Raw genomic sequence first — 25,107 nt, 5'->3', positions numbered from 1 at the left:
GATTTTCGGAATTTGGGCCGATATCGACCCAATTATTCATCCAACCACTGCACCCATATGTTTACATGTAAAAAGTAAGTTGTTGTGAATTACCCAAGTCACAAAACAGACAAATGATATACTTTCTACAATATCATATACACAATAGTGTATTTCGGGTTAATCAAGGGAGTAAACCCCACATCAGTGCAGTCTTTGGTCAAACGCAAATGTTTGCCGATTGAAGCAACAGCAGGCGAACACACGACGGTCGTCGCCTCGGTTTCGGTGCCACTTCAGATCAGAAGCCGCGTCGCCGGCCCCGACATAGTGAGAGGCGACATCTTGTCACAACGTGGAAGGCGCCCCCCTCATTTCAACCCCCCCCCCCCACTCTCGTAACGGCCGCACGGCTCTGACAGTCAGTCTGGCACAAACGGCAGCGGCGGCTGCCTGGCCTGCTCCTCGTCAGCTTTATTCTGTAACCCGAACCTCAGCTGCAGCTGCTTTTTGCAGCCCTTTGATTTTTTTTTTTTTTTTTTTTTTTTTTCTTTTTACCCCCCTTCTTTTTTTTTTTCTACAATCAGGACCAACTGATACCGTGTTGCGTTGAACACAAAAAAAAAAAAAAAAAAAGGCTGTTGCTTGTCTTCGCCGATGTGTGACAGCTTAACCGTTCCCCCGCCCAAGCGAGGCAAACAAGCAGCAAAGTCCCGGGGATTGAGCCGGGTGACTTCACAGGCCTGGCCAGCCGTGTTTATTACCGGGGGTCAACGGGGTCAGGTTGTGCCTAATAACCTCGGGGCTGGGTGACTCGGTTGAAGGCCGAGTGGCGGTGGTGGCGGCGGTAGCGGCGGTGGCGGCGGCTGTCGCGCTCCCTCTTTCTCTCCTGGCCGAGGCTGGAAAAGTTTCTTTCGGGGGCCTTTTGGGAATCGGTGGGGGCGGGGGGGAAGGGCGCGCACCTGTAACGCGTCACTCAAAATGGGGCCTGTCGTCGGGCCAGATCTCGGCCATTCATCACGCGGCCCAAATCATCAATCTCACTCATCCCCAGGAGCAACTGCTTTGCAGATGGCCGTCTCGTTCCGCCCGTCGGCCGCCTTCATCCCGCGACGTCTCGCGCACGGAGGCTCCTCCTGACGTCCGCCCTCACCCCCTCCCCCGCTGACAGCCTCGTAATCTGGAATGAAAACGCCGCGGTCACGCTCGTGAAAGCTCCGCTCGTCCGACAACGCGAGCGTATCGTTGGCTGCTGGCGCGCGATGAAAGCCGGGACGGGCCTCGCACGCAAGGCCCGCCGACCAGAGTCGTCGATCACGTCGTTGCGCCAAAGGCGGGGCGGCGGCGCCGACCAGAAGGCGGCGGTGGTTCTTCCTGGCGCTGCTCTCCCAAGGCCGGCCCCTTCGCTGCCTCTCTCAGCCCCGTAATGATGTGACGACTCCGGGGCCGCTTGGGTTTTTCTGGCTCCCCAGCCAGCGGAGCGGGCGATGATGTTGGCCAGACTGCCCCCGAAAAAACTTCCACCCAACAGGTTAGAACTTGGGTTGACGCTGCAGAACTCTGCAGATGCACGCACATGCACGGTAGAGGCCCGCGTCTCCTCCGCCGAGGCATGGCTAACATTTTCAATATGTGCAGACTCGCGGACGACGCGGAACGTCTGGAACGGCGTTTCAACAGCTCACAGTTACACCCCCCCCCCGGTGCGGCGTGATGGATGTGCTTCAAGTTAAAGTGGACATTTAGGCCGTTTCAAAGCAGAAACACACTGAAAGGGGATTTAAATATAAATAAATAAATGAATGAATGAAAAAGTAAAAATCAACAGCCCAGTTGTGTGTAGCTTTGGGATTATTCAAGTTCAGGAGCAACACATTTAGCAGAGTCCTGTGAATGTGTGAGTCAGAAACGATAGAGAACTGGGTGAAGAGAAAGACATCAGGTGGTCCGTGTGTTTGTCGGCTGGCCAGGAGGCTCTGTGGCGCTCGTGCACGTCAGTCTCCTCTACTGTTCCAACTGTTGCAAGCATGTCCACCCTTTGATAATGACGCTAATGACAACATCATGATGTATAGTTCAGGCTAGAGTCATTTCCAGGAAAATACGCCTCTTTTTTTCTCTTTAGTGGTCTCCACCTCGTCTCGGCCTCCAAACTCTTTGGTCAAGTCTGGGTCTCGAAGGGTTTTCAAAAACAAAAACAAGTTGATCCTGTTGCTGAATTCTTATGAGTACATCTGATTTTTTTTTTTTGATCTACTAACCAATACAATGCATCCATTTAAAAAAAAAAAAAGGCTACACTGCATATTTTTCCCCATTGACTTTTTTCTGTCTCTTCTAACCACCCCTCCCCCAACCCTGACCCCTCCCACTCTCACTCTCCGCCTCTGACCTCATGACCTCTCCCACGCTTGTCATCTATCTGTAGATGATAATTAGTGAAGTCAGTACATGAAACTTCAGCTAATCCGCCGGTCATCACATTCTCATTCTACTCGTACTACAAGGAGCTCTGTTGATTTCATGCTGCGCAGCTGAACGCCAGCTTCATGCTCTTGCAAGCGGTGGCGTCCTGTACGTTCACTTTTTTCAAGACAGTCTAGGCAGTGTTATGCTATCTTGACTATGTCACTTGTTGGAAAATTAAATTATTTTTTGTGGTGAATGTGGCAAAAAAAAAAAAAAAAAAAAAAACTACAGCATCCAGATTGAAACAATTTTATCCCCTTTTAGTCAGTGAACTGCATGTTTAAATAAGTCATAATAATAAGATTTATACGGTCATGATAATTTACACTCATTGCGCTTGAAGATAGCTCATTAAGCAAACATTTTGATTAGATAGGAAGCAGTCCATGAGTTGAGGTATCGATCAGTGCAGGGCCTTCAGGCAGCCTGGCAGGGCTGCCAGGAATCCAACTTGGTTGTGCGGCAGGGGGTCTCATGAGCAACAAAAGCACGTCGACTTTTGTTGTTGGCTGGCATTCGCTTTGATGTCACACGCACGAGTAGCATGTCGTTTCAAAGCGGATCGACTTCTGTCCTGCTTCTGAGCCAGCTTGTGACAGTCAACAATAGGAGACCGCAGACGACTTTGAACTAGAAAACAATTGCATTAGGTTTGTTTGTCAGTTCATCAGTCATGCTGGTGAGGTGCAAATGAGTGTAAACCACAGCACAGGACCGCACAAACAAACCCAGCGCCTGACAGAGGAGAAAGAGAGCTCCGTTTATACAAGAGCATTGCCACCAAGGCAGGTGTTGACCATCTCTCCTGACGAGTCACCTCGCAGAGCCCTCGCAACCAACAAGAAATCCGCCCCCAAGGCCACGAGGCCGGCACACGACATACTTTAAAATGCACATTTTCCCCTCTTTCAATCCCAGCATGGGGACGGATGGATACAAACTTCTCTTCAGAGTTTAGTTTCAGCATCCTTTAAAGTTTTCTTTTTCTTTTCTTTTTTTTTTTTTTTTAAAGAAAATGAGCGATTTCACTGATTGCATCAGAAGATCAAATGCACATTTTAATGACAAGCATGTAGCTTTTAGAAAATGTATCCAAAACCCGCAGCCTTTTTTTTTTTCCCTGCGGAAACTTGGCAAAGTCTTGCAAAACTCTGGGTCAGAACGACATGCGGCCTCACAGCAGGGGCCGGTCACTGCCGACCTTGTGACAGACTTCCTGCTCATTAAAGGGAGGGAAAACGAGTCGAGATGAAAGAGGGTCAAAATTTGGAGCTTTTTTGTTGCCGGTCTCTTTGGTCTCACTTTGTCTCGCTTCTTGGTTTTTGTATCTGTTGCAGACAAACTGAGCTGTGGGAAGTTGACCACAGTGCAAGAGGGACAGGTTGTAAATAATTAGAGTCAATTATGGAAAAGACTAATGTCTTAGAGAATCCTTCACCCAAAAGAAAAATAATAATCAGAGAGACGTGACCATGGTAACTAGCCATGTTGGTTCAGTTCCTGTCTGTCACGTAAAGGTTATTAAAGTTAAAATACAAACATATTACTGTCAAAAAAGAAGACAATGAAAAGGAAACCGTGAAGATTTTTATTTTTACTCTCCCCGTGAACCGAATCAACTCCTCGTAATTGTGACTCATGCAGCACTGCCAGTGGCTCAAGTCAACCTTTCTCTTCCAGATTAGCAGGTCCAGATGGGGAGATTGTGACATCTCTTCAATCAATGACCTGTTAACAAAATAGGTCATCCAGCCAAACGTATTAAGACTGGCTTACATGAGACAGTTGGAGATACTTTTACAAATCACGGAGACAGCGTCCCAGCCAACGCACTCTATTTTGCCAGATGCTGTCTTTAAGAGTGTATAACTTCCTTTAATAGTACATACAAAATACATTGATTTGCCCTTTTGTGTGTCACGCAGCCCTCTGGGGATATACTGCAAGTAGTGAATAAACACCACACAGATCATACAGCAAAAAAATAAATGTTAGATACATTATTTAACAACTTGCACTTATTCAGGTAGGCAACAGACTTGCCCACCCAAATCCTTTCACTCTTGATTTGTTTTTCTGCAAAAATCAGACTCGCAAAAAAGGGCAAGAGAATCAATACATTCAAATCCATTCCCAAAAATAGGAGGTGGAACTTTTCAATGCAGTGGTGGGAGGACGGGGGGCTGGTGGACTGGCGCGTGGTGCTGTGCCGTGCGGCGCGCGACTCTGCTGGCTGCAAAATAAATGTCCCAATTACTTAAAAGGCTCTCCGCATCCCTCTTCTCAAGTGCACAGCTGTGACCGTCAGAGGGGTGCGTGCGTGTTCGTGTGTGGCCGCTCGTTCATGCGCGCTCCTCCGAATTTATCATGTCACATAAACTCGCCGTCGCTCGACTCTTCGGGGGTTCGTTTTAAGAGCGCTCTGCGTACACTTTCACACGTACGCACACACACACACACACACACACACACACACACACACACACACACACACACACACACACACACACACACACACACACACACACAGGGGTTCAACAGTTCACATGGTCACCTTGTGAACTATCCTTCAACCCCGGTGTTGGATATTAGCGGCCTCTCTGCTCTCCAGAGCAAAGGGAGGACTTAAAATGAAATAATAAATATCCACAGTATGGCTCCCGCTCGCACACCAGGCCACTCTGACCCCTCTCAGGACCTCCCAGAGCAGGCAGGAAGAGCCGGCGAGCGGCAGGGGAGCAGCCGAGGGAGCAGGGAGGTTGCGGAGGAGAGAGGGCCGCACGCTGCCCCGGGGTGACCCAGGAAACGCCTGGACGGGGGCCGAAGGATGAGGGGGCAGGGCCATCTTATTTCAGATGAATCAGCGGCGGCGGTCAACAAGGAGGGGAAAAAGGGAGGGGAAAAAAAAAGCAGATCCTTGGCTGAGCCGCAGTGAGCCGAGCTGAGCCGGGCAGCTGGCAGACATCATAGGAAATATGTTTGTGTGCTTTGGACAAAGCAGGTCGGGGCGGCGGCGCTGATCCAGGAGGGAGGAAGGTGAGAGAGGAGAAATAATGAGGAGATAAAAAGGAGAATAAATATTAGAGGAGAGGAAGGTTCCACACCGCTGCTCTCCAGAGGTGGGAAGTAACAAAGTGCAAATACTTTGTTACTGTACCTAAGTAAAGTACAGGGACCTGAAAAAACTACTTGAGTATTTCATTTTTAACAACTTTTTACTTTTACTCCCTACATTTGTACACAAATATCTGTACTGTCTCTACCTTGTATTGGAAAAACATGATTGTTATTGTTGTGTTTTAAAGAAAAGAAATCTGTGAGAAGCAATTCACTTATTATTGCAGTTGTTGTTGCTTGAAATAGAGCTATTTGATCTACTATTTAGATCTACTACGACAACTGTGTAGCTAAATATAAAACGGGATTATATTTTAGAGGAATATTATTTTAGTGAAGCTCATCAACAAATCTACTGTTTAATTGCAAAAAAAAAATCCTTTTTACTTTTTACTTAAGTACATTTCAGAACCTGTACAAAACAGCACTTTTACTTTTGAGTATTTTTTTAGTACCTACTTAAGTTACTTAAGTACGGAACGTGAATGCTTTTGCCAACTCTCTTCGTCTCCCACCGCATTCCATCATGTTAACGCTCACTCACATACCTCTTTGTAAAATGTGTATACATATTTATGTACATACAGAGGGGAGAGAAAGTGTTGTACTTTGACTCTTTTTGATCCTTGGCCGTGTCCCTGACCCCGAGCAGGACGCCGCCGGGGTGACATTCGCCGGTCCAGATGCTGCGGTCTGTGAAAACACGACGTGGGCGAGCCCCCGTTTCTCCGAGGCCGCTGGGTTCAGAGCTGTTACAACACAAGAGGACGGCAGGATTAGGTTCAAAAGAAAGAAGAGAAAAGAAAAAAAAAAAAACACACCCACACCGCCGGCGCTCGCTGCGGCTGGAGGAAGGGTGCCGGAGACGAGAGCGCAGGTGTCAGATTGGAAGATGGAAACACGGCGGTTTGTCGCATGCAAAGGGGTGAGCGCATCCCCAGCATGTGCGTGTACATGTGTAAGTGCATGTGTGTGTGGAAGGGGTGTCCAGTTGGTTCACTGTAATTTGACAAGGCAGGCTTCAGTCAAAAGCAGCGAGTGCAGGTGAGAATGTAAATCTTTGAGACGGAAGCGAGCGGAGCGACCGGGCTGCGGTGACCTTCAGTCCCGGATCTTAGTAAACATGGAAAAGAAAAAAATTAAAAAGAATATGCATGAACATGAGCACAAATCTTCAACTGCATGGTCTGGTGTGTTTTGTGGTGTTTTTTTGGGGTTTTTTTTTACATCTGTTCGGTTGTAACCCAGAACTACAGATCGCATAGATGTCAACTCTTTTCAAGAATTCCAACAGCAGGTGGTTCATAAAAACCAAATTCTTTGGCTCATGCATAAACTAAGATCTTAGTGGAACTAAAGTCTGTGCTGCTTTAAAGTTGAGACTTCAACATTTTGTGACCCAGAAGTGATGGCCACTAGATTCTGGTGCCGCAAACAAGCAGACTTTTAGAAGCAAATGATCCCAAAATGTCCGAGCTGAGAGGAGAATCGCTGTAGTATGAAGGTAACATATTGAAATACGTGAACGCAGTTTCCTGAATAACATGTTTGTCATAGTTATTGACTTGAACGGCTCGGCCTTTTATGTCTCAACCACCATCGCACGGGGCTGTTTGTTTAGACCTATACTTTTAGACATCCATGCAAATCCAGGAGTCCCTCCAACCCAAGGTGAAGGGCGACGAGCGGACAGTTCGTCACATGGAGAGACACACCACAATTTGGGCTTAGATGGTCAGAGTTCATGAGAGGAGGAACTCTGGGAACTCTAAGTTGTCTGCAGGTTCCAAGTGTCATCACCACTGTCAGGGCCTGTTGATCATCACTTCCTCTTTTATTTTGAAGTATCGTCTTCCCTCTCGCTAATACCTTCTTCTTGCTTAAGTCCATAATGTGTCTCACCTGTGTCTGGTTGTCTCCCCTGCACAATGTACAGTGTGTACTGCACATGTGTAGCTGCTCCCACTCTCTCTCCTTTCCTCCCTATCCTTTTGTCTCAGGTATTCTGTTTTCCTCAGTGAGTGTTTGGCGTGTGTGATCACAGTTGCTGAGATTCTGACCACCTGTTACCAACTTCAGTCCAACTGAACCAGCGCAAAGCCTGGCCACGTGTTCCTGGGTTTGCATTCGGGTCTCTTCGGTCTGAGCTCCATTCAACGAACAAACCAAGAGGAAATATTCTGATGTGCGCCTGTGCTTTTTCCCCACCTCCCGACATTGCAGTGTTCCAATTTTAAAAAGCACAACAGTTTTTTTCTCTGTGTTTTTTTTTTTTTCATCTCACAAACAAACTTGAGGATACGCACAGGAATCAGAGTGTTTTTCAACAAACCAAAGCAAACAGCACAAAAACACGGCAGCTGCAAAGAGTCCAGCGCATCCTGAACAGGATCCAAAGCCAGCTGTTGGTCAAAATCCCCCTCCAGGAAGTGAAAAATAACCATCCATTTCACTCACTGACAGCTGACGTCTCATCCAAATATCAGAAAGCGATGATCAAAGCGGGCCGATTGGGAAGCAGGAAGCGCTGCTGCCGCCGCTCTGTTGTTTCTCCTCTGGCGCAGAGCCGCTTGTATTGGACTCGCTTGATCGCATTTGCGAATAAAGCTTTTTTCTTTTTTAACTGTTCTTTTCTGTGTCTCTGTTCCGAGAGACATCGGGACAGGCTTCACTTAAACACATTTTTCAAACAGCCTATCCGTCGGGGGTGGGTGCAGGCGGGGGAGGGGGATGTTTGTTTTACTGTCCCGGCAGGAGGCCTGATGGGAGTCAAGCGGGGTCGGAGCCAGCCGAGGCTTCATCGCAGTGGTTTGACAGAGGGGCGTCGCCTCTTCAGACCCCACAGATTGCCGGTTCAATAACAGCCGCGAGCGCCGATCTCTCGGATACCCTTCACGGAGGACAACTTAATCAACCGCCGTCCAGGCGTGCTGGTGTTATCGCTGTGACGTCGGAGTCTTTTGTTAAATACTGTGGCCGTTACACACCTGGCCATCTCGGAGCCTCTGGCATGACTGCGCAGAACTCCTAGTTAACAGAGCGTCCAGTACATTTTGTCCATAAATCCCTGGAAAATTCGGTTTTAGTGGCTCACCACGTGTCAGTGTCACAGCGTTTAACTGTGACAGACCACTAGAGAGGATTACATCAAAACAAATAACAGTTTCCCTTGGTAGAAGTACCAAAACCCCTCAAACAAAGACAAATCAGCTGCTCGGCCATTCTTTTATTCTACCCAGTTGGGAGCAACAACGGCTTTTCAGGTTTACGTGAACTTCACACATCTTGTGATGCTGCATAGTGATCTGTGAATTCTTTAATTGAATTGAGTGAATACTCTGGGTAAGGGGAACACTGGGTAAGTCGATTAAGAGGCTGGAGAGCAGGCTAACCACGGTCAGATGGTTGGTGAGGAGTTGGAAGGAGGACACAGGAGCGAGAAGTCCAGGTTTTGCAGCAACACTCATTTATTATTTCATTTATTCTTTATTAAACAAAGCATTTGTCTGTGCGTGCTGCAATAACAAAGGAGAAGGAAATTGTTAAATTAAACAGAAAAGTTGCACTGTGCCTCAGCGCTTTGACACACTCCGTACAGTATTAATTATCAGGTCGCTTTTTTGGCCCCAATGAGCCTCTGTATCAGTTTCCCTTTCGCAGCTTAATAATACTAAAAACAAATCAGTATATAATCACGGAGAAACTATAACATCATTTATACAGGAAACGGAAAATAAATTAATCAATATGCTGCGTCAGGATATATATTTAATTAAAACCACTAGGATCGCCGGCACTCACTCCGGTCCGACACGATCCCGCCGACCGGCTCCGAAACACGATCCGACCCGCTCAGACGATGCTCCAGAACCGATCAGCGAGACCGCAGCGGAGCGGACAACGCTCGGAGGAATCCCACACAACGACCCAAAAGGGGGAAGGAACCGAATTCACGTTTGTAGGACGCACGCGGGTATTCTGCTGGTCAGGAGAAGGGAGACGTGAGTTCTCGCTCACGTTCAGCAAGCAAACCCTGGCGTTTCCCGGCCAGGTGATTTATATTACCGGAAACAGCTCATCGCCGTCAGCTGTGCAGATCGCCGATCGTCATCAGGTGTGTGCGAGTGCGTGACGTCATGGACCGGTCAATCCGCAAATGAGCGAGGGATTTGTACAAGGTCGGAAGTGTTAAATGTCACTGGACAGAGCGCTCGCGCAAATAGTGGAACTCAGAGGTTGACCTTTGTGCTGTGCCACTCTCAAAATAGCCGGCGAGCAACTCAGGCTCTGACGTTGATGATTATGTGTTAACATTAATAGCAAGGATTTCTTCTGTTGCTCCTGTCCTTCTTCTTCTTCTTCTGCTTCTGCTTCTGCTTCCACGCAGGAACGGCCGTGACCGAAAGGCTCCGAGCTGCAAGGGCGTCATTAGCCATTCCGGAGACATCGCACTCGGAGAAAAGTTACTTTCCGCCTTTTGTTGGATGTATTGAGGCCATTGGTTTTTTACCCGCCGTTGTCGTTGTCGTTGTCGTTTGCCTTTGCGTCGTGATGTCCCGCCCCTGGAGGATGCACAAGCGCGGTTTTACGGCTCCGCGAACGGCTCTCGGCAGATGTGAGCAGCTGGGCTGTGCAGAAGGTCTGCTTTAAAAAAAGGGGGGCCTTACAGGTGCCGTAATGAGCAGGTTTTTAAAATCTCCTCGCCGCCTCGCTCCTAATCAGCCTCTGGGCTATTTTTACCAACCCCTGCGGGCTCCTCGGGCTCATCCACTTTGAGTCTCTCTGTGAGGGCACGTTGTTCTTCCACACAGGAATAGAGCGGCGCTCGCTCGCTCGCGCGCGCGCACACACACACACACACACACACATATACACGTGTACACATCCACGCCTGGACATGCAAATTCAGTGGTCAGACAGTCAAACGCGTATACACATTTGCATGTGGTAGTGAAGCCACAGGCAAGACCGCAGAGTCGACGCTGGAAGCTTTTGTGGGGCTTTAAAGTTTTGCCCGACCAAGGAGTGCCGGCTCTCCCTCCCTAATCCCCGGAGACGTCGGATACGACCGCCCAGGAAAGCTGAAATAAAAATGATTTATTGCTGTAGACATAGAATGGATGCATTTGTCTTTTAGACACAATGGCGCAGTGTTTAAGCATCGGTTGGATCATGCCTCAGGACGGGTTCAGCCTAAAAAGACCAACTTTAACGAAAAGGTGAAGACACAGAACAGCTAGATTAAATTAACCGCAAGTCTGCTCCAGTTCTGCTGAATAAGCGGTGAACCGGTGGTCAGTTAGCAAAGTGTTGAGGGAAGAAGAATAAGATGTTGTCCTCTTGTTCTAGTTTGTCCTCATTTCAGACAGGCTGCGTTTGCTGAATAAACGCTGTGCTTTTCGTCAACCAACCTTAACCCTACTCCTGCATCTTTACCAATACCTCGCGAACCTAACAGACGACTGAACAGCAACACACAACACAAACTACTTCCACAACATTAACAATGGAAATCACCAGACAACTGGATTCAATCACAACGGCAAAAGAAGATACGTTACTACTCAGCACCTGAAACACTTTCGAAAAAGTCAGTGCAACTAATACCGCCTCATTCAGGAACAGAAGGCTGATCTGCTTAAGCCACTTGAATGCAACACTTCACCCAATCACAGTTCATCTTTTGCCACCTTTTGCTAGCAGCTTCGCAGGGGCTCTTTGCCAAATGGATCCATGAGAAAACAACTTGGGAAACGTGTGTCTTTGTCAGACAAGGTGAGTGCACCAGTTGCACTGGGCGACTGTTTTGTTTGTCCTGCTTGGCTGGCTCAAAAGAACAAGGGTTACAATCTGGCAACCTCCCCTTTTAGCGATCTGATGAGGTCACAGTTTGACGTTAATGTGTCTGCTTTTCCTCGTCAGTGACCTCTAATGACTCTGAAGTGCAGCTTTTCAATCTGTCCCTCTCGTTCCCTCTGTGTTTTCCAGCTTGGCTGAAGCACCAGAAGGTCAACAACATGCTGTCTCGTGCACAAACACGCGCGCACGCGCGTGCACGCACACACAATAACTCTCCAGTTGGTGTTAAATCAAAAATGCATCAGCCCAAATGTCCAGTGCAGCAGTTCTTCTTATCACAGCAGCAGCTCACTCAACCTGCCAGCGCCACTGCCGCTTGCTCAAGATTTAGGGCGCTCCATTTCCGATGAATCTATTCATAGGATTCTGAGTGACAACTTGATTTTAGAAAACATGACACACCAAAGTGCTCGGAGAGACCGTCATCATCAGCGTGTTGATGGCGGTGCTAGTAATGCTTATTTATGGGGGTATTGGCGTGTTTACTCTGGCCGTCCGAGAACTCTTTTGCTCCCCATCTGTCTCTCAGTCTGTCTGTCTGGAGGAGCCAGAAGCTCCGTTTTTCTCCAAAACTCGTCCTTTTGAAAAGACTAAACTGCCAAAAGCACAAGCAGTCATTCATACTCCCAGATTTTTAACAAAGGTGGAGAGAAATGATTGAGATTAATCATCCATTTCCGCCCTAATTGTAAACGTCTTTCTCTTCACCCGTCTACAGTTTGAAATAAAAGTCGGACGACGCATCACTTTTGCACATTCCCATCTGCAGAGTGCAATACAAATTACAGTCAACTGAGATCCAGTAAAAGAAACCTCAATAAACTTTGTCCTTGCGCCGTCTTTTCACTCCCCTGGCACAGTCGCATGCATTTAGGCTTTGTGCCGCAGCACGAGATGCAGCCACGTGTTGTCTTTCCTAATGCAGCAAACTTTACAAACCAGGGCCATGGCTTCCATATAGCTTGCTGCCCCAGTGAATATATCCCTGTGATAAATGAGAGCAGAAAGATGGTATTAATCCGGTCATTCATCCTCCCGTGACAGACGCGAGCAGGAAATCTGCACCTACAGCTGCTGCAGCTCACTCCAGATGCCGCAGGCTGTAGTTGTTCTGACACACTTACCCATTAGCCGGCTATCTTATGGATTCCTGAATTATTAAGCAGTTTTAAATGCCGTGGCGGTCCCTTGGTCTCCTGGGAGGGCCAACATCATACAAAAATCCCCAAAATAGTATTTTAGTTTTTGCACGAATGAGTTTGTAAAGCAGGTTTCACACTGCAACATGTGCTTTTAAAATTATGTTCAAAACTGACTCCAAGTGAATATGAAGAGAAGACACGGGGCGAATTGTTGAGTTCTGTGAACATACTTAGATGTTGTACATACCAATCTAGTACACTTTTTGTGTGGCGCATTAATTTTGCATGAGTAGTAATACTCATCATCTGCTCCGTTATTAAATGGCAGATGTGTAATTGGCCAACATATCTCATATTTTTTACCATGCCACAGCTCTGCCAAAATGGTAACAGTTAAATTCCACATAAGGGCAAAAACTCTAAGTTAAGTGTAACAGGTCATTGATGTTGTAAAAATATGGGGGAAAAAAAATTAATAAAAATCAAAAGTCATTCCATATTTTTACTCATCAGAAGGGTCTTGCTAGACAAGTGTCACCTCAAAACTCTTATTTCTTTCTTTCGCATCCTAAGAAATCAAAGTGTTGCAAAGTAGCTGATTCAAGAGCATATTCCGAGTGATTTTATCAGTATCTACAGAGGCAACAATTTAATGAACAAAGGCTTCTGAGCAGAACAAAGTGTGCCGCATTATTACCCAACGCAGCTTCTTATTCGTGTGCAGGTGTTTGTTGGAACGGCTAACAGGCTACAGAGAGAAAACACAGCTGACCTTTCCAGATAACTGCACCCCCGTATCATCATCATCATCATCATCATCATCATCATTATTATTATTAGCATAGTGCACGTGTATCAGTGCAGCCTAGAACAGCCAGCAGCGGACTGACAGCTAATCCAGGTGAAATTAGAAACAGTGTACAAGCAGGTGCGGTGCGTGGCCGACGTTTGGGGAGCAAGATGAGCGTGACCCAATCAGTGTCAAAGTTCTATTATAGTTTCAATATGTGCTTAAAGGTTAACATAAGTAAATCTGTAATGAGCGCTTAATGAATTCCACTGTTGGCTCGTCCACTTTCAATGCCTTTCAAGCATCATACAAAAAGCAGCAGTGTTTTTCAGTTTACGATCCCTTAATAAGATTCAGCGTTTGACAGTTCGTACAGTCTGAGTGCATCACATCAGTAATTAGAAGAGTCACCCTGCTCCAGTTGTTTGTTGTTGATGCCGTTTGAAAGATTGCCTTGGAAGTATTTATGCTGATTAGCTTTAGTAATTACACTGATGCTGTGATAATTGGCCTGGTGGCTGACTTGTGTTGACGGCCCCTGATTTCAGGGACAGAGTTACTGCAAAAATATTGCTTATGACTCAGCCTTATAGGGAGGGGCGTTCAAGTGAGTTAAAGACATTTTTTCCCCCCCTCCCATCTCTGAACTTTTTAGGCTGTGATGTTGAAATGCTGTTTGGGGAAATTTGTATTCTTGAGAGAGTGGATTCACATTCAATAAGAATAAAATGAGGATTGAATTAGAAAAGAAAAGAGAAAAACATTCAAACCTCAACTTTATTACCATCATCATCCCCAAAGACATTGTGTTTGCAGCAGGCATCAAAACACATTAAATTATATTGCATGCCAACACATAAATAGCAGCGTCACAGAGTTCTGAAAACACATGAATACTCTCAGGTCAACCCAAGCAAGTAGCATGGACACTGCACCCACCTTGGACCAGATACCCACACTATACCCACAAAGACTTGACTCGTCTTTATTCTGAGCAGTCTTCACCTCTGACACGTTAATCGACTGGTACAAATCCTGAGACCAGGATATAAAATCATCCAGTAGAGGGCCCTGCGCCCAGAAGCAGGGATCAGTGACAATCATTGAGTCATCAGCAAACATCAAAAGATTCCTGCAGAAAAAAGTCAGTACTGTCCACCGACCAAAGGCGATTAAATAGTGAACATTAAACTGTGTTTTATTAAAGTGACTTCTTCAAGGCTCGGTGTGGCTGTGTTGAACGTGTCCCCTTAAGTCCAAGTGTCCGTTTCGCTGATGAGACCCAGAGGAGCTGCTGCAGGTTTAAGGATGAAGCTGAAAAGGCGGCACCGACAGTCGGAGCCAATTATTTCCATTTTTGGAGGCTTTCAGAATGATTCACTAATTATTGAAGGGACAAAAAAAAGGAGCTTGTTCAGCTGCAGATACTCGGGGATAATTTGCAGCCCCTTCAGTACTTCGGCTTTTAGAAGGAGTCAGCTTTCCTTTTCTTGGGTTGGGAAGACGCTGAAAGGACGCCGGAGTTTGAGGGACCTTGAGTGGCGCGAGGCTGCCGTTGGCTTCAAAAGTAACACGTTCTGTCGATGTAATGTGAGCAAGATACGCACGCACACACACACACACACACACACACACACACACACACACACACACACACACACGCACACTCACACGTACACACAAAAAAATCAGAAATACACACAAACCACAACATAAAAACATTGTGTACTTCATTTTTGGACGTCCAATCTCACTAAATTTTGTTTTTGTTTTTTCAGTTTAATCTCGCGCGCGCACATGCTTTAACAATTAAAAGTACTTCGGAACAATATGCTGCGTACAGCAGTCAGGTCAAGTTTTGCTACATTACAAGAAAAGATGAGGTCATGGTTGGCTCACATTTCTGTGTAAAGCAGGATTTGAAATGGCTGATGGCTCCAGAAACTTTGCTGCGTTTTTTTCTTTTTATGCCCGGGGTTTCTGCTGTTGAGATTAGATCGCCCTGATCTGTGAATCATCAAGATTACGGCGCAAGATTGGGAACGATTTGGTGCTTGTGTTGTTTCCCAGCAAAGACGAGGGATGGAAAAAAAAGAAAGAGAAAATGATTTTGAGAGAATAAGGACCGAGGGCGGAATATGGGACGTTATCTTGCAAAAATAATGCACATCTTCATAGGGGGTCTATTCTACACATTAGCGCATGCTGAAATATCTGTTTATTGCTTATTATGTTAAAGAGTTCCCTGCTGAAATCCCGATTTCAATTGTTTGGAGTATTTAAGAATCATAGGAGGTGAGCTCCTCCCTGTTGAGCGAAACAACAAAACACTGACACAAACACGATGCAGGAATCTAAAAATATGGAGTGGTGAAAGTTAGTGTGTTTCAATCAAATATCACACAATTGTAAAGCAAACTTTAAAAAAAAAAAGAAAGAAAAAAGTCCACAATGCAATACACCACTGAAGGGCTCCTACAAAGACACGTCAAAAAGCACAGGTCACATGAGCACATGAAACCCCCACAAGCAAGCGTGCTAACTTTATTGATATTTCGAAGGAGGCTGTTCCAAACAACGCTGTCTCGGTTAAATTTCTTCTCAACGCTCATTTAAAATGTTTTGTGAGGAAAACCTCCCCGAGTAACGTGAGGCGAGGAGCAAGAAAAACGTTTTTTAATTACGGGAGAGGGCGACGCGCCGGCAGCGTGGGCACGACAAAGGGCAGGAGCGACGGCGGCGTGGAAATAATCAAGACATCCGTGAGAGAGGAGGAGAAGGGCATGGGAGGGAGTGGAAATGGGGTCAACGGGGGAGGTGGTGGAGCCGGAGCAGGAGGAGGAGGAGAGCGGGGTGAGAATGGAGGGCTGGTTGGCGCAGGTTCCACTCCAACCAGCTGTTCCCGTCCGCGGCGGCGCTCGGCGGTCGACTAATAGGCAGCAGCGAGTCGGTTGACTCCGTCTCCCGTCTCCCGGGTTGCCTCGAGGGCCCGTATTGATAATGTCCCAGCATGCACGGCTCAATCCATCCCCCCCCCCAGGGCGCTCAGCGGCAACCAGTACCCCCGGAAAATCCACCTTTTGGCTCGGCGGCAGGCAGAAACTGAACATGATGGAAGGCAGGTACGCACGCACACACACACACACACACACACACACACACACACACACACATGCAGGGAGACGTGCACGAGGGACGCACGCGGCCCTGAACGCCTTCACCACACCTCATCCATCCTCATCCCGGAGAGCGCCGCTGATCACAGGGCCGGCGAGGAGGATGTAGGATGAAGGATCACAACCCCCCCCCTCCCGCCGCCACCATCCTCACCCTCCTCGCCCATTCACGACTCTCTGCCCCCCCAATCAGAGGTGGAAATTCAGCAGACCCCGGATCTCGCACTCCCGGCGCCAACTGCCTCATTCTCCTCCGTCTTGTTAGAGAGCAGGCGTGGGAGGAAAGTGACTTCCTGCCGCACTTCCTCCGCACGGCTCCTTCCTTCCTTTTTTTCATCTTCCCTTCTCGGCGTTCACTCCGGGGGGAAACCAGGCAGGGGGCGCCGTGAATGATGATAGCCATATGCAGAACTGCACCCATCCATAACCCCCCACACACCCCAGCCCCCTTCCTCTCAGGCCCCCGTGGCTGGAACAAAGTACAGTAGAGGCTCCTTGAACCTCTGAAGCCAAGGTTAGCATCTGGAAGAGACGACGGACGGACGTTGACAGACGACGCTGGCGACTCGGAAAAAAGGTGGGAGGAGCAGGTTGGCGAGAAACTTGGCTTCCCATTTGGATTTCGTGGCAGGAAGGTCGAGTTTGCACCGCAGAGATCTTCCACTGCCTTAATGAGTTGCCGATTCGCATTTCCCACCTCACAGGGAGACACTCCTGCAATTTCAGGGGGACTTATCGTTTAATTTGTCACTTCTGCTGTTTCTTCTTCGCCGCGCTACAGCAACATGTCATCACTGTGAAAGCTAGCTTAGTTCAGCTACACAACTAATACAAGGAATCCCCTTCCCTTCCTCAATAGCTGAAAAGATTACCTTCAGACTGAGATGAAAACAAAGCCTCTCTTGGCTTTCCTTTCAATACAAAAGAACTTTTAAATGGGGCTTTTAACGCTGCATCAATATTTACCAAAAATGAAGTGTTGGCAAATCACAAATCAGCAGCGTAAATAAGATGATAGAGGAAGTTATTCTAGTATAATTTCTTTGAGATTGAAAAACTCATGGCAGCGTCGGCAAAGCTTAGACTTTACTATTTCTTTTTTAAATAGTATTATTTTTTATTGCGTTACATTTGTGACAGAAGCACTGATGTCTTGGTTTCGTGGACCAGTTAGCTTTTATAATATATACAAATAATAATGAAGAAAGTGTGAAAGGGAAAGGTTGCGTTGGACCAAGAGGTGAAAGAGAACTTGTGGTTTACTTTTCATTTTTTTTTTTTTACCATCATAACTTACAAGCACAACATTGGAAATACAAGAGCCGAGGGAAGCGGAACAAAAAAACAACCCGCAGCTGCAGTGCGAGCAGCTTTGACTCGCACACCTGGCCACACCCTGATTGAACTGAACCACTGGAGTGGAATAAAAACAAAGGGGGGGGGGGAGTCATGGTAAACCTTCATCCACTAAAAACAATATTGGAATGTACTGGCAAATATAATTATTTTAAATAAATCACTGATTGTTATTATTACTACTCCAAGGGAGTTTTTTTCTCCCTCCCCTTAACTGTGTCTGCTCTCTCTCTCTCTCTCTCTCTCTCTCTCTCTCTCTCTCTCTCTCTCCAGCTGCAGCCAGTCTGCAATCAGCAACAGTCACACCTGTGAATGGACAGATTCATCAGTGAGACTTACGAGTGAGGAATGAATATGATTTGATGCAGATGAGTTAAATAAAGTTAGTAGGACAAACTAAAGGCTCCACTTCACTGCCTCATAGGTGGGCCGAATCATCTCAGTGATTGCTGCAGAAAAAGATTAGACTTTAAAAAAAAAAAAAAATAATTAAAAAAAAAAATGGATTTTTTTTTTTTGTCTAAATTTTTCACCATGATTTATTGCCATGAAAACATCACAAACATACTTCACCCCCCCCCCCCCGCCCCCCCCACTGACCTAATTTCCAGTTTGAAAACTATGCAAACGCTGGAGAGCTCAGGATGGTTACTGATGTTTGATGGATATTTAATACATTGAATCAAGTGTTTAATGACTCTTGATTTGATGTCACAAAATTGCATTAGTGGGACACAAAGGCTCGGTGCAAGGCCACATACAATAGCTGTGACGGCTGATAATTAGCATGAGTGCATCGCATGCCACTTCAATCAAGAAAAATAATTTTACTTGATTATCAGTCGAGTCTCAACATGAATCTTTGTCTTGACAGAGCGTCGCGTCTCTCCAGGGCTGTTGGGAAAGTAGTTTTGAGGGTTTGAAGAAAAAAGAAAGACAGAAGCTCTGCTTTTTGTTGCTTTTCATTTCGGTTCAATGTTAACATTTGTTGTCGTGACATCCATTGTCTGTCCACACATACAGCTAATTGTGCCCCTTGCTCATGAACAAAGCTGTTGTTGATGATGATGATGATGATGATGATGATGATATAATCTTTCCACCTTTCTTTCGGGTTCTTTTTGATCGTCGTGTCCATACGCTCACAGGTTATCACCGCCTTTTGATTTCACTCGTTGTTTTTGAACCTTGATATCTTAACAAGAAAAAAAAAAAAAAAAAAAAAAACATGAAAGGGCCTGAAAGTGTTCAACTCTCAGGACACATTGGAGAAAACCTCATTGTGAGTTTGCACCTCGTCTTCATCAAAAGTAACCACAGAAACACCCCGAACGTCGGTCAAGCTTTGTTTATCAGGCGGTTCGAGCATCTGCACAGAAGAAAATGGGTTTTAACGGAGGCAGCAGGTGCGAGCGCACGCCGGACAACACAACACACACACACACACACACATTTGCGTGCGTATGGAACGTTTCACGCTGCCAGCACACACGGTGCGTTGAAAAGATAATCTGCATACACAAACACACAAACACACACACGCTCGCAGGCAGACAGCGTTTGTCCGATAAGACTGACAGAGGCAGGTTCTGGTCGTCTCGGCTGCAGAGGGATCCACTTTCAGAAGCTCACTGGCGAGAAAAAAAGGAGGGCAGCCGTGATTCTGGACACTTCACTCAGCGCTCGGCCTGCCGTGATTACAGAACAAATCACACCAGCACTCTGTGCGATTTCAAATTTCGGATTAGGAGGGCGGAGAGGGTGGGAGTGGACGGGGTGAGTAGAACTTGGCTCTATGTGTGTTTCTGTGAGATTACGTGCGTCTGCTCGGTTATCTCATCTGGACCATCCAGCTCTCAGAACAGCTCCCGCTGCTTAGCCTTTCGTTCTCCTGTCCAGAGCCCGAGAGGTCGTCTCAGGGCCCCGAAACTGGGTCGGCTGGGTGCTGCTTTCCAAGTTCAAGTTTGAAAAAAAAAAAATAATAAAATGGACGGTGGTCGCCGGGACCACACACAGGTAGTACAGACAAAGAGAGCAGGGCCACGGCAGAGGAGCCGTGGAGTGGAGAGGTCAGCGGTCTGGTCGCCGTGGGGAGATATTTTTGGACAGCGGCGGCGGCGGCGCCCGCCTGTCAGCCGCTGCTCGGCGGCAGCCGGGGACGGAGGCTGCAAGGCGTCAAGGTCGCGGCCCTCACCTCCTCCGCTGACAAGAGGAGCGAGGAGAGGAGCCGAGCGGAGAGGCGGGTAGGTCACGAGAAGCACGTCGCAGGAGGTGCTGTGTGCGGCTGCTGGAAGTCCAAATAAAAGTTGCGTTCTGGCTCCGCGGCGCAGCGCGGGGCAACTCGTGGTTCAAGACGGTACATGGGAGGCATGCTGGGGAGGCTCCCAGGTGAACGAGGGAGATTCTGCTCTGAATCGCAAACTCCAAATGCTGGTCTGATGGTGGAACCAGATTTTGAAGATCCCATTGGGGGCGCTTTGTTGTACTTTCCATGTTTGGGAGTCGACACAAAGATACAATGAGGCAGTCCTAGCTTTGTTGCTAGAGAAACAAATGGCAGGAAGTGTAAAATGTCTTCTGTTGAAACATTTTATTGCTTTGTAAAATTAAAAATCTCTGAAAAATAAAGACATTAAAACATGAATCAAACCAGGCGAAACAAAAAAGTATTATTTGGCATTGTGAGTGGATGATCGTTGCGTGGAAACATTTGGGCTTCTTTTGTTTGTTTGTTTTTGCACAATTACAATTATTCAGTTTGAAGAACGTGCACTTGACGCTGACGTCGCCCCCTACCTGCTGTGATGAGCGTGTCGTCATCTCGGGAGGTTTCACGCTTAAGCCAAAGTAAGGGGGAAAAAAAACAACAACCCACAAACGTTAAGGACTTCATGTCTTCCTACTAACACTTTTCAATACTGCGTTTAAAACGAGGTCCTTCGTCGATTCCGCCGCAGACGCGCACGACGTGGGCGCATGTCGCGACACTCCTGGCACTTCACGCGCGCGGGCTGAAGACGGCGCAGCTGCGCACTCAGGCAGCCGTTCGACGCGGCGCGCCGACAAAAGGCGACTCTACAAGTCGAGTGTCTTTGCGAGTGCAGCCGACACAAAAGACACAACAGCAAACGACAACACAGAACTTCAAGTATGTTCCGAACGCAGCCTCTCCGTCTACACGCTGGATCCAGCGCGAGGGGCTGAAATCTAAACATGCAAAAACACGATTTAAAAAAAAAAAAAAAAAAAATGAAATCTATTTAATTTTATTATTATAATTTTTTTTTTTAATTAAATAAATACATACCCACTTTTACACGACAAAATGCAAATAAGTGCGTATGAGGGACGTGGGCGCAATCCAAAAGTGTTGTTTGGCTCAACCAGCCTTGGCTTCACTACGCTGACATTCTAAACGTTGTTTTGCTCGGTGCAACACTCATCACACACACAAAAAAAAAAAGGTAAAACACGTAGCATTAGCATTCAAAGGTGAAACACTTGGCAGGCCCTCGCTGAAGCACCGCCTCCCTTTTTGTAAAAACTGGAGCCGAGTGGCCGCGGACGCCGTTTTAAAAACGGCAAAGCCTCTGAAACGGTTAATAAATAAATTAAGTTCTGAGATAACTAATTACAGCAAGCGGATACAGGCTTCTGTTTCTTTTCTTTTTTTTCTTTAGCATTCACTTCTAAAAAACAAAATTATAGCTGCTATCATTCCACAAGTGCATTCTGCCTCGGCCTTTTCACTGCATTCATGGAGCGTCTTACAAAACGTGAAAATAAATAGTTCAATCCTTGCATTGTTAAGTGTTACATTGGTTTTTTTTTTTTTATCCTTTCTTTTACAGTACCATGACTTGAATCTGTACAGTGAGAAAGTATAATACAGCGGTTAGAATGAGAGAGAAGAGGGGAGGAGAGGAGAGGAGAGGGGAGGAGAGAATTGGACCCATTGTCTTGGTGGTACTTGTTGTTGGCGGGTAGGGAAGTGGGGGATGGCAGTCCAAGTCCATGAGTGCAGGTGGTCTGCTGCTCAAAGGCAGGTCCAAATGAAACGCTGGGGCCCAGCAGCTGCCCCAAATCACACGGCCTTCACTTCTTTCATTGCGGATTTGGCCGCTGCTGAGGCTCCGTCCAGAATTTCAGATCTGCACCGGCCCTCGTTGGACTTTTGGCCTTTTGTCGATGTGGGTCGGAGGGAGGAGGGAGGACGGGGAGGGGGGGCGGGGAGGGGAAGGGATGAGGAGGGTTGGCAAAGGGGGCCCGAGGTCAAAAAAAGCGGGAGGGGAGGTGTCAGAAGCCAAAGGGGCTGCCGCGGTGACCTCAGAAAGCCGCCCCGTCCTGGCGGCGAGGGAAAAAAGACAGGGGCTGCTTAGTGGAGGCGCGGCCAAGGAGGCGGACGGACGGACGGCGGCCAGAGCTGGAGCGAGGCCACTCGGCGACGGACTGGGGGAGTCACTGGCAGCAGACACCTGGACAGACGGACCAGAGCGAGGGTTCGGCGGGATTAAGAGGGTGATGGGTTGGTGGGTGGGGGGGGGGACATAATGAGAGGATTAGATATGCAAAGGTCACCATTTAGAGGTGAGAGCAACACTGGTGCTCAGCGGCCGGAGCAGCACATCGCCCGCGCTTCTTCCCTTTTACGGCCGTCTTTATTTCAACATTTCAACATTGCAGCAAATTAACGGCCCGGTTATATCGCGACATTATCCTCACCTTGACGGCGGCTCCGTGGCTAAAATGGCCAAATCCATGTCGGGCGACGTGACGGTAGTGGCGCTACGGCTTTTTTTTTTTTTTTTTTTTTTTTTTTATCTTTTGAAATACTGCCCCATGGACAGTTTTCTGTGGCAATTAATTGATAATGACATTGAGTTTTTTTTCACCCCCAAAGAGTGAATTGAGAGTAATGATGCTTGTTTCATATATTTCATTTCATCAGTCGCAAGCAAATGTGAAAGGTAGATCATTTGGAAGGTCCCATAAGAGAACAATTCCTCACTTCATTGTCTTTAATTCTGCACTGTAGCAGAGCAACCTTGCCAGAGGGGGAAAAGAAAACAAACCACGACACACCTACAGAAAGTCACGTATGCAGCTCTCTGTGTACCTTCCAAACGATAGGAAAGAGGGGGAAAACAAGGTGACTGCAAGGCTTTACCCCTTATGACATCACCGGAGGCTGGTTTTCAGAACTGCGTGTTTCACCACACGCTTTCTAACACATTTCGCAGTAGCAGACAAGTCATGATGGACTTTTCTGATGTATGAAAAGTTCACTGACATGCCAAAGAATAGCAATAAAATATTTATTTCCTTCAGATGTAACCTTTTAATATTCAAAATATATTCAATATCATAAAGAAAACGTTTTACATTCATTTATCTTGTAGCCTCTGTCTCCCATGAAAGACTAAATCTAAACCTTTTTTTTTTTTTTCAAAGAAAAAAGATCAAAGCCTTGAGTCACAAAAGAATCCATTGAACTGCTCGCCGTATATTAAAATGTAAAATAAAAAACACCCCTGCTTCTCCTTTCTGGATAACTGCATGTTTCAGCCCACGACCTCCCTCCTCTCCCCCACCCCTCCCTCCATGTTCTTGGACTGGACCAGTTCCTCACCTATCACTCCGAGGCACAGACGTCAGTACTTTCCCAGGACTTTCCTATGACACCTTCCACCGAGACAGAGCAGTGAGGCAGCTCCTGCTAACAGCGTTCCAGTACCTGAGAATGAGAACCAGCGTCAGGTTAAGGTGGTGTGTGATGAAAAGGAGGAGGGAGAGGAGGAGGAGGAGGGCGGAGTCCCAGCTCCTGCCTCAATGGCTGCGGGCGAGATGTCAGATGAGATGGTCTGTTTAAAAAAAAAAAAAAAAAAAAAAAAAAACATCCCGGACCTGGCCAACAGGGGGCGGCGCGCGATGTTGGTGGCGCGACGGCTCACCCAGGGATTTTTCTTTTTTTTTCTTTTTCTTTTTCTTTTTCCAAACGTGACAAACCAGTCCTGTTCTTGCTATTACACGTCACGTGACCCTTCCGGAAAAAGAAATCCACCAGAAGGACCGGCGCTTAATAAAATATGCATGCGATATTAATTCAGTTAAAGGGAGCACAATGGTCAAAAGAAATAGTCCCCGTGGAGCCGTTTAAGATGTGACAATCTAATCAAAAGGGAGCCACCGGGGCCGAGGATTACGGCGCGGAGAAACGATATCTTCCTTTCAGAGGTTTCGCCGCGGCTCCCTTCCTTCTGACAGCTCTTTCTCTTTCTCCTCGCGCAAAAAAAACACCGCTCTTGGACAAATTAGCGTGGCAGCTTCTTTCTAAAGTCGACGATGGGCTAAACGGGAAGAACCCGGAGAAGTGCGCAACCGCTGAGGGGGGGGGGCAGCGGCCTCAGCGCCGCCTCCTCGGGAGAGTTGGGAGGGATTCAAATGAACTTGGTTTGGTCCGACCAGAGTGACCTCCGAGTGGGCCGAGCGGGTTTTCACCGCAGCACCATCTCCTCGTTTCCGACCGCGCTCGGTTAATCAAAAAAAAAAAAAAGAAAACGTGGCTCGTCGCTTCCTCCTCGGCCGCTCGCATCGCTCGAGCCGAAAAAGAAAGAATAAAGGCAGAATCTGGTTCTGCTTTAATCCTCCTCAAATGTTCTCCGACTAGATTGCTTTAAGTGCCACGTCTTGGAAGCGATGTGGAGCCACTCTGCTGCCATGACGTGGGGTCACCCCTGGATTCCTCTCATCTCCACCGCCCCCCCCTCCCTCCACCCACTTCACGCCCACCGTCGTCTTCCGCGAGGTTTCGCCGCGGAGATCCATTGGTATTCCGCTCAGGGATTGTTGCGAGATTTCACCCCTACATTTCCATGCCCCCCCCCCCCTCCCAACACCCACCCCAACAGAAAACCTTCGGCCCCGGCATGGAAATGGCGGGAAAGAAAAAGAGGAGGAGAGAAAATCAAATATTGAACATTCATCGGAGGGGCAGAGTGTGTGTTCTTCAGAGATCCTCTGCTATTCACTTTGAGAATAATCCGCTCGTGGACTGAATGGGGGTTGGGGGGGGGGGTGGTTGAGGGGGGCGGGGCCCCGGGGGCCTCTTTGTGCCCGCTGCGGCTGCAATTTCTCTGCAGGCTATTTTTAATTGAACCCCCTCATTCCGCATCTCGCAGGTTTTTTTTTTATTCAACCTTTTGATCACTTGAGAAGGTCT

General features: G+C 47.3%; 1 protein-coding gene across 3 annotated transcripts in view; it reads right to left on the bottom strand.

The window, feature by feature from the left end:
* Window positions 1–20,463: 20,463 nt before the first annotated feature.
* The window catches only part of ttll7 (tubulin tyrosine ligase-like family, member 7), a 67,582-nt gene continuing 62,938 nt past the window's right edge, over window positions 20,464–25,107 (bottom strand). For all 3 annotated transcript variants that reach the window (XM_076022627.1, XM_076022631.1, XM_076022630.1), the window contains 2 exons: window positions 23,518–23,622; window positions 20,464–22,363 (listed from right to left, as the gene is read on the bottom strand). In XM_076022627.1, the coding sequence (XP_075878742.1) occupies window positions 23,540–23,622 (83 nt within the window). In that variant the 3' untranslated portion in view covers window positions 20,464–22,363; window positions 23,518–23,539. The remainder of the gene's footprint in view (window positions 22,364–23,517; window positions 23,623–25,107) is intronic.

Source organism: Nelusetta ayraudi, unplaced genomic scaffold (genome assembly GCF_046127955.1).
Source record: "Nelusetta ayraudi isolate G7.1 ecotype Tasmania unplaced genomic scaffold, CSIRO-AGI_Nayr_v1 ptg000013l, whole genome shotgun sequence".
Classification (NCBI taxonomy): domain Eukaryota; kingdom Metazoa; phylum Chordata; class Actinopteri; order Tetraodontiformes; family Monacanthidae; genus Nelusetta; species Nelusetta ayraudi.
This window is presented reverse-complemented; position numbering and strand designations above follow the sequence as displayed.